This window comes from Myotis lucifugus, unplaced genomic scaffold (assembly GCF_000147115.1).
Source record: "Myotis lucifugus unplaced genomic scaffold, Myoluc2.0 scaffold_444, whole genome shotgun sequence".
Classification (NCBI taxonomy): domain Eukaryota; kingdom Metazoa; phylum Chordata; class Mammalia; order Chiroptera; family Vespertilionidae; genus Myotis; species Myotis lucifugus.
In genome coordinates, this window is record NW_005871492.1 from 761,602 (window position 1) to 772,347 (window position 10,746).

General features: G+C 34.6%; 1 protein-coding gene across 1 annotated transcript in view; it reads right to left on the reverse strand.

Annotated features, from left to right (window-relative positions):
* The window catches only part of GCFC2 (GC-rich sequence DNA-binding factor 2), a 30,698-nt gene that overhangs the window by 16,572 nt on the left and 3,380 nt on the right, over positions 1-10,746 (reverse strand). The window contains exons 3-5 of the mRNA XM_023744276.1: positions 8,864-8,979; positions 2,467-2,653; positions 879-1,002 (exon numbers count right to left, since the gene is read on the reverse strand). Of these exons, the coding sequence (XP_023600044.1) occupies positions 879-1,002; positions 2,467-2,653; positions 8,864-8,979 (427 nt within the window). The remainder of the gene's footprint in view (positions 1-878; positions 1,003-2,466; positions 2,654-8,863; positions 8,980-10,746) is intronic.

Consider the following 10,746-nt stretch of genomic DNA (forward strand, 5'->3'; position numbering starts at 1 on the left):
TGCATATATATATGTATATATATATACACACACACACACACACACACACACACACACGTATGCTTAAATTCTATATTACATCATGCAATGAAAGTGCAATGTTAATTCCCTATCACATATTAATAGGCATTGAGTTTGTGAGCTTAAGAAAATATATATTGAGTACAGTAAAAAAATTCCTCTAATTTCTTTGTCTCAGATCCTGTTTTAATAGTTTTCACCAGTTTTTTTTGTCCATGTAGCTAAGTGCTAGATACATTTGCATTACCAATATGTTATTCATATTATTTCCTATTTTGGCATATACCATAATGCATGACCAACTCAATGTCCTGTTTGAAAGTCATTTTGCTTTTGCTATTGTCACCTACTTGATAGTCTCATTACTTTCACTATCCTTGAGCACCTTAATCAAAGGAAGACAACTTAGAAAATACAAAACCAGTTTGAGAACTAAAACCACCCCAATCTTAATGAGATTTTACAGATGATTCTATACTGAAATCAACCAGAATTTCTTTAACTTCCATAACCAATCTGTGGAAAGGCCATGGAAATTTTATAAAGTTAGATTTCTGACAAAGTCTATGAATTTATGTCAACTCATATCAAAATAGTCATTAAATGGCCATATACATATTTTGTCTCAATACTAAGTAATTGGAAGTTATATTTTTTATTTTTTAGTCTTAAGACTTAATTTAAGACCTTTTAAAACCCTAGCTGTAAATGTTTTGGGATTTTTAGAATGGAGTTGGTTAAAGATTCATGGAAAAATACTTAAAAACATTATTTTTAAATACAGGAATATTTTTATTCTCTAGCTAATAATTTAGCATAATGAATAATGAATTATATTGAAGATGTAAAACACTAACGTGATAACTGTTGTAAATACGTTGATTCATGTTTTAATTCATCTTGCCTGCGTTTCATAAAGGTCATGGCTTGTTTTAAAAGGAGTGCATGCATGGATGATTCTATTTCTTGGATGTTGATAATCTGCAATACATATATAAGTAACATTTTGTGGATCATCAATAATAAATAATAAAATGTAATTATTTATGTATTAGCATGTACATATGCTCAATTCTCATACAAACATTTGCATACTATCACCTCTCAGTTAAAAAAAAAAAATGCTGTGAGGAACAGACCTAGCTGCCAATACTGTCAATATTAACAAAACCAGAAAATCACCTTACTGTACTAGCACAGCTATAAATATCATAAATAATGAAACCAAATGGGCTGAAGTCAGGAACATAGATAAGAGTGGATAAATAAGAAGAATTTTATTTGTTTGAGATAGAAGAGGAGAAAATGATGGGTTGTTGGGTGTAGCCATTTTTACAGGCTGAGGGAACAGTCTGTGTGTGTGTGGTATGGGGGGGACTTGAGGAAACTGGTAAAATTATAAAAAGTGAAGAATGGAAGAGACTAACTAGACAGGTAAAAAAGCTGTGAGGCAGAAATGAGTGATTAATTGAAACTGGCATTCTTATATTTCTGAGGTAATTTCCTCTACTCCAATGATGTTTCACAGATGCTGCTATGGACACATCAATGTGTAGACCAGTAAGACTTTAACAGTGTGATTTTTTAAGGATGAATGACGAAAACTACATTGTAATAAATACTTCAGGAAGTAACTACCAAGTGATATTAAAAGGTGGTCAACTTAAAATAATAGTAAATAAAAAATGCAGAAAGTAGAGTGTACTGTATTTCTAAAATGGTTAAAAAAAAGGAACTCAAGATCTTAATATATGGACTTAGAATGTATATAAAAAAACAGAAACTATAAAGGAAAAAAATGATTCACGAATCTGATTAACACAGTATTTCAAAAAAGTGGATGCTGGAAAACCATTGCAAAAACAAAACCAGAAGACAAAACAAACTAGAAAGTTTATCTACATCAAGGAGGATAAAGCATTAAAAATTTAAAGCAATAAAAAGCTGGGGAAAAAAAAAAACAAGAATAAAAAGGGGGAAAAAATCCCCAATTGAACCAAAAACATAATCAGGCAAAGGGGAAAAATAATTCAAAAGAAGAAAAACTACCTGTGTTAGTAAAACAAAGGGTCTGTCTAAAAATAAATATATAAAACAATAACTTTTTTAATGTAGTAAACTAAAAATAAAACATACAATCTTTCTTGAGGATAGTTTAGCAATGTTTCATAAGCCTTAGAAATATCTAGACCCTTTGACTTAATAATTCACTTTTTAGGAATTTTTCTTAAACAGATGAAAGTTTAACGCAAACATTTATATACAAAACTTTATACTCTCCTAGCTATCCAACATTAAGTGAATGCTTAATATCATAGTATATAAAAATGTATAAAGAAAAATACTAGAGGTAAGTATTTAGTTGTGGAATTTAGGCTTTTTGTAAATCACATGGTAAGAGAATTTCTCTATAAAAAATAGGTATCAATATCTATAGCCATGTACCTTTTCATTAAGACAGTCAATTAAATTGTCCACATAAATTTTCATGCTTTTATAGAATTTAAAATTTAGAGCTTGATTTGATGAATTTTCTAGGTTCTGGATGGTATTCTTTGAGCTCTTGACATCTTCTACATATTTTTCATATTCCCTCTGATGTGAGCGGTGAGTATCCTGTAGTAATGTTAATCTATAGAAATATAATAAAGACAAATAAAAACTGACTTATTTTTCATACTTTCATTTCTACTATAGTAAGTAGCAGTCTGATGAAAGTTTTTCAAAGCTACCTTACAGAGACCAGCAAGGAAACTGACAAGCACATAAACCTGGGCTTATGAGACTTGCTGAGCAGAGGAGAGCATCACAAAGGAAGCGGACTCGAAGGGAAAGGTGGGAAAGGACACTTAGGTTTTTAGGTGCTCAAGCTAATAACAGGGTATTTTCAGTCCTTTCCTTTTGCATAAAATCCTGAGTTATATGCAATACTACATGAAATAGTTGTAATTCTAGTTCTTCCAACTAAAGGAGTATTGAAAAAAAACAATAAATGATAGTTAAGTTGTTACAAAAATAATCTTGAATTAAGGCAACTTCATTATTTAACATCACTACTGAAAAGCACTGATGTAGAACTAAGGTTGGAGAATTTTTTCTATGAAGTCCGCATAGTAAATATTTTGAGCTTTGGAGGCTAGATGGTTGTGTTGCAACTATGTACTCAATTCTGTGTTGTAGCATGAAATCAGCCAGACAACACATAAATGCACAAGCCTAAGTTCCAATAAAACTTTTATTTACAAAAACAGCTGTGGGCTAGAATACAGAGATAACATAATATTTAAAAACTGCTACAATTGAAGATTTCCATATATTTATTTCACTATAAAATGCTATAAAATGTTTCCTATGTCAAACCATTTAACTGAACAACTATGACCAAGACATTATGGCTGCAATATGATAAAGGTATGAAGTTACTTTAAAGCTGATTTATACAAAAGATACAAGGGAGGAAAAATTTAACCTCTTCCTAGGATATCAAAAAAAATTCCCAGGTATTAAAAAAAAAAAAGAAGAAAATTTTTAAAAACACAGTACTTGCAAAAAAAAAAAAATACAGTACTTGCTTTGAGAGGAGAAATAAAATCTCTCCTTGTATCAAATATTATAATAAATAATTAGACTTTTACTATTAGACTTATTCTTTTATACATCTAAAGATGCACACTACATCCTAAGTAGTAAAGCAGAAAACATTTAAAATGAAACAAACTATTATGGGGTTTGCCTTAATTTGAGCAAAAATGCCATTATTTTAAGATTAATACTATTTAAAGGAGCAGTAGAATAAAGCTGTGTTTTGAAAGGTAATCTCTATCAAGAGCCATAAAAATATGCATAACTTCCCAGCTGGTATGGCTCAGTGGTTGAGCATTGATCTATGCACCAAGAAGTCGCTGGTTTGATTCCGAGGCAGGGTACATGCCTGGGCTGTGGGCTTGATCCCCAGTGTGGGGCATGCAGAAGGCAGCCGATCCATGTTTCTCTTTCATCAATGTTTCTCTCTCTCCCTTCCTCCCTCTCTAAACATTAAGGAAAAAATGTTTTAAAAAAATATGCATAACTTTTGCCAAGGTCAACTTTCCCTGGATATTTATTTTAAGAAGTAATATAACAGATGAAATGATCTACAGAAACAAAATGTTCATTATCTGTAGCATTATCTATAATCAAGAAAATTTAGAAAAATGTCCAACAGAGAAATACTTAAGTAAATTATATATCAACTATATGGATGAATATTACTATTATGCTTTTTATTTTTTACTAGAGGCCTGGTGCATAAAATTCATGCACTGGGGGGGGGGGGGGTCCCCTCGGCCCGGCCTGTGCCCTCTCACAGTCTGGGAGATATCCTTAGCACTGCTGCGGAGGCGGGAGAGGCTCCCTCCACTGCCACTGCACTCACCAGCCATGAGCCCGGCTCCTGGCTGAGTGGTGCTCCCCCTGTGGGAGCACATTGACCACCAGGGGGCAGCTCCTGCGTTGAGTGTCTGCCCTCTGATAGTCAGTGCACGTTATAGTGAGCAGTTGAGCAGCCTTAGCATATCATTAGCATATTACACTTTGATTGGTTGAATGGCCGACTGGACGACCGGACACTTAGCATATTAGGCTTTTATTATATAGGGTTATAGTCAAAAAATTTTTAGCAAAATTTATAATCTTAACCACTTTAAGTTCAATATAATAGTATTAACTACATGTACATTGTGAAACTGATTTCTAGACCTTTCTCATCTTGCTGAACTAAAACTCTATGTTTACTGATCAACAATGTAACTGTAACTGCTGTATTTCTAGCCCTTTCCTCCTCTTCCCCATTCCCCTGGCAACCACCATTCTACTTTTTGTTTCTAAAGTTTGTCAACTTGAGATAACTCATGTAAGTAGAATCATGTAGTATTTATTTATCTGTGACTGGCTTATTTCACTTAGTTCTCAAGGTTTATCAATTTGTAGCACGACAGGATTTCCATTTTTTTTAGGTTGATAAATACTCCACATTTTCTTTATCTATTCAACTGTTGATGAATACTTGGTTGCTTCCACTTCTAAGTTATTACAATTAAGGTCTGTAATGAACATGGATGTGCAAATAGCTCTTCAATTATTTTCAATCCTTTTGTCTATGTACCCAAAAGTGGGACTGCTGGATCATGTAATTCTATTTTTAGTAGATAATGTAGTTTAAAACTATATGATATAGAAACCATAGCCAGAAAAATTATGGTTGGCTAGGGTCTGCAATTAGGTTTAACTAATTCATTGAAGTGTAAAGTTGGATTGTTGATTTGAGATATCCCTTCTTTAATGTAAGCAAATAGTTGGATCTTGTTTTTTTTTATTTTTTAATTCATTCAGCCACTGGAAGTATTTTGATTGTAGAGTTTAATCCATTTATATATAAAGTGATTAGTGAAATGGAAGGAGTTACTACTGCCATTTTGTAAACCATTTTATATCCATTTTGTCTCTCTTTTTCTGTCTTTCTACCTTCTTTCTTTGGGGGGGAGAGGTGAGGGTGGTAGTGATATGTTCTGGAGTCTTTTCTCATTTTCTTTTGTGCCTCTTTTATAGGTATTTCCTTTGTATTTACCACAGGGATTACAAAAACACTTTATGTACGTATGGATGTATGTATGTATATATTTATTTTTTAAATCTTCCCCTGAGAATATTTTTCCATTGATTTTTAGAGTAGAAGAAAGAGGGAAAGACAGAAAACTAGATGTGAGGAAAAACACACCCATTGGTTACCTCCTGGATGAGCCCCAACCAGGGCCCAAGAAGGGGAGGAGCCTGCAATCGAGGTATGTGGCCTTACCAGAATCAAACCCGGGACCCTTCAATCTGCAGCTGACATTCTATCCACTGAGTCAAACTGGCTAGGGCTACAAAACATTTTAAAGTTGTAATAATCTACTAATTTGGTAATAATCACATACAAAATTTCTCCTTTACATCTTCCCCTCCACTTATTATTAATGTCCTACATTACATTTTTAAATTTTATATTCATTAATATATAGTTGTTTTTTTATATTTTAATTTCTATATCTGAATTAAAAGTAATTTTCACACCACCCTTACAGTATTACAGAATTCTGTTTGTCTATATAACTTTACTAAGAACTTTATATTTGTGTATGCTTTGTGCTGTCTAGGGTCCTTTCATTGCAATTTGAAGGACTTCTCATAGCAATTTTTCTAAGGCAGACCTAGTGGTGATGAACTTCCTCAGTTTTTATTTATTCGAGGAGGTCTTTATTTCTTCATCATATGTGAAGAACAGTTTTGCTGGATGTAGTATTCTCAGTTGGCAGTTTCTTTCTTTCAGAACTTTTGAATATATCATCCTACTCCATTTTGGCCTGTTTCTGTTGAGAAATCTATGGGGCTCCCTTGTTCGTGATAAGGTGCTTTAGAAGCTTTCAAAATTGTTTGCTTTTAGAAAATTTTATTATAATGTGTCTCAGTGTAAGCCATTTTGGCTTCATCTCATTGGAGTCCTTTGAAGTTATTGAAATTCATTTTCTTCCACAGATTGTTAAAAGTTTCTGGCCATTATATATTCACTAGAGGTCCGGTGCATGAAAATTCGTGCATTCAGGGGCATCCCTCAGCCTGGCCTGCACCCTCTTGCAGTCCGGGACCCCTTGGGGGATGTCCACCTGCTGGCTGAGGCCCGCTCCCTGGGGGGATCGGGCCTAAGCTGGCAGTCAGACATCCCTCAGGCAGCCTGGGAGCCCATGGGGGATGTCCAACTAACAGCTTAGGCCTACTCCTTGTGGGTAGGACATCCTCAGCACTGCTGCAGAGGCGGGAGAGTCTCCTGCCACCGCCACCACTATGCTGGCCAACCACGAGCTGGCTTCTGGCTGAGCGGCACTCCCCCTGTGGTCAGTGCACGTCCTAACTACTGGTCATTCCTGGTTGTTCTGCCATTAGGGTCAATTTGCATATTACCCTTTTATTATATAGGACAAACTCTCTGCCCGATTCTGCCTCTCTACTTCTTCTTGGACTTCCATAATGTATACAGTGGGGCCTTGACTTACGAGTTTAATTCGTTCCGTGACAGAGCTCGTAACTCAAATTACTCGTATGTCAAATCAAAAAGTGAACGAGTGAGACACGTGATGCTGGGCTGATGTTGTGGCGTTCACTGCGACGTTCGCTGCGCCAACTAGCGATGGGGTATCTGAAGCTGGCTCGTAACCCGAATTTTAGCTCGCAACTCAAAGCAAAAAATCGGCCGAGAGACGGCTCGTATCTTGAAAAACTCGTTAGTCGGGACATTCGTAAGTCAAGGCCCCACTGTATATTGTTCTGGTTGATGGTGTTCTATGAATCCCTTAAACTTTCTTCACTTTTCTTCATTCTTTTTCCTTTTTGTTTCTGACTTGATAATTTCAAATGATCAGTCTTACTAGTCACTGTTTCTTTCTTCTGCTTGATCAAGCCCATTGATCTCCTCTAGCAAGCTTCTCAATTCAATTACTGTATTCATCTCCAGAATGTTTTTTTTTATAGTTTCTCTGTTGATATTCTAACTTTGTTCATGTATTATCTTGAGTTCATTTAGTTGTGTTCTCTTATAGCACACTGAGCTTAAGAGGATTAGTATAAATTCTTAGGTAATTCACGATCTGTTTCTTCAGGATTGGTTTTGAAGATTTACTTTGCTTCTTTGATTGAGCAATGTCTCCCTGTTTTTCCATGTGTTTAGTTATTTTTGTTTTGTTTTGTGTATTTGAAAATGCTTTGTACTGGAGAGGAACTTCACCAATCAGCCTGGCTAGAGATTCTTTAGGGAGAGGGTGTGTTCTCAAACTTTTTATGGGGGATGCATCTTCTCTGGGCTTCTACATGAAATTTCCCAAATACAGAGGTTTGTGGATTTCTTTGTCAGGAGTTCATAGTCTCTTGTTCCCTTTGGCTGGCTCTGCAGTAAGCCACTGAACTCTCTTTTATCTTCTGTGGCCCCAGGCATTCAAGGTATGACAGTTCCCCATTAGTGTCCCAAGATAGATAAGGCAGAAATTAGTCCTTTGGGCAGTCTCCCTAAAAGAAAGAATGTTGGATGTATGTTCCACTCTTCTTTTTCCCTTCCAATGGAGAAGCCATGAGTTGAGATTTTTCTCTTTAATCACAAGCAGTGATGGCTTATGGGAGGGGCTGATGCAGATGAAATGAAATGGCTTTTTTTACCCACTACAATGTGACTATTCTTGGCTTTGAGCCTACCTGGGGTACAGTGACTTCCTAACTGGTTTCTGGTGTTCTCAAAAGGCTTTTAAAACACATATTGTTGTAATATGTGTTTACATATCTATGAAGGAATGACATCTAGAGTTTTGTATTCTGGCACCTTGGTGTCATCACTCCCAATATAATATTTAAAAAATTAAGGGCTATTTAACAATGCAGATAAATGTTTAATACAACACTAAGTAAAAAAAAACACAGAATTTCCCCAGCCTGGTCCCTGGTCAGGGCATGTGAAGAAGGCCACCAATCGATGTGTTTCTCTCACATCGATATTTCTCTCCCACTCTCTCTAAAAATCAATGGAAAAATATCCTACCCCGAAGAATTTGATATTTATTGAATTTAGCCATGTAATACATACCTCTTATAAAGATTAAAAAGACATATATGAAAAAAGAAATCAGTTGTGCTAGTGTGGTAACATAGATGATGCTATTTTTCCTATCAATCTATTTAAGATTAATACTTGTATTTAATAGTTTAAAATAATATACATATAGTGCTAACTTTTCACTATTAAATATCTAGGACAAGTGTAAATTTTAATATGAATATTACTTACCTACTATTTAATTGCTTCTTTATAATTTCTAAATTTACTGGTGGAAATGAAATGGAAGTATCAAACTTCTTCACTGTTTGAAATTCACTACTGTGAGAAAGATCAATGTTTCTTCCCTAAAAATAATATTAAAATTAGTTTTCAACATTCGTTAATCTTACAATTATTAATAACACAAAAGCAGATTATATGCTTCAAGATTTCACTAGATCAATTTAAAATTCTATGCCACTGACATTTTTCATAGTTACAATAAAATATTTTAAATTCTCAGTTTTCAAATAAAGAAGTTTAAGTTAACATGTAAGAGGCAAATTACAAAATCTTATTTTTCTTTTTCTTTAATCCTCACCTGAGGACATGGCTTTAAAAAATTGATTTTTAAAGAAAGAGGAAGAGCGAGATAGAGAGGGAGAGAGGGAGAGAGGGAGAGAAAGAAACTTTGATGGGTTGTCTTCCATATGCATTTGACTGGGAATCAAACCCACAACCTAGGTGTGTGCCCTGAACAAGAATCGAACCTGAAACTTTTTGGTGTATGGACTGATACTTCAACCAACTGAGCCACCCGGACAGGGCACAAATTTTATATTTCACAAAAGCATGGTTCTCGGTGTTTTTAAAGCTAGTTTGGTTTATTATCTAAAGTAAAAAGGAATTATGCAAACTTGAGTAGTTAAGAATAAGTACTGTGGCATGTTTTTCCTCAAAAGTTATTTTTTTAATGTTGTTATACTGATTTTAATAAAAAAAGGGGAGGGGGGGGGAACAGGACTAAGCCTGTTATAGTCATAAATAGCCTTCTAAATAATTTCCCTGGTCAGAAACTTCTAAATTACAACCAAAGACCAACCTTTACTTAGTTTTTTAGTTTTAATAACATGGAGATTTTTATAATACTTTCTTAGCATTTTTACTAAAAGATTAAATAAAACCTTGTATTTTTATAGTATTATACAATTTATAAGCACTGTGATTTAGATCATTGTAATTTTGAGCATTACAGACTACTCAGTTAAGTAACATTATCATTCCCATGTTATTGATTTAGAAAACTGAGATTTATAACAATTAAATAATTTGCTCAAAGTCATATAAATATTTATAGAGCACTCTCAATACCAGGGACTGGGGGATGTAACACTGAACAAGATAGTTAATAATTCTTAACTTCCATGGGACGTATATTTAATTTTTTAAATATAATTTTTTATTGATTTCAAAGAGAATGGGAGAGGGAGAGAGAGAAACATTAGTGATGAGAGAGAATCACTGACTGGCTGCCTCCTGTACACCTCATACTGGGGATGGAGCCAGAAACCCCTGACCAGGAATCAAATCATGACCTCCTGGTTCCTAGGTTGACACTCCACCACTGAGACACATCGGCTGGGCTGGAACGTATATTTTAGTGGTAGTGTTAGAACCCAAATTCAGAACTTCTGATCCCAAGTACAATATTCTTTTTGTTTGTGAATTTTGTTTTAAACCCATTTGTTTAAACTTCACATTTAAGAAACTTACCATATACTATATACTAGTACTGTCAGTTACTATACAATTAAAGATGAAGATATAGCCCAGCCAGCGTAGCTCAGTGGTTGAGCATCAACCCATGAACCAGGAGGTTACAGTTTGATTTCCAGTCAGGGCACATGCCCCGGTTGCGGGCTCGATCCCAGGGTGGGGCATGCAGGAGGCAGCCAATTAATCATTCTTTCTCATCATTGATATTTCCATCTCTTTCTTTTTCTCCCTTCCTCTCTGAAATCAAATATATATATATATATATATATATATATATATATATATATGGGCGTGTGTAGGTGTGTATATATTATATATATATTAACACACACACATATATATAAATAAATAAATAG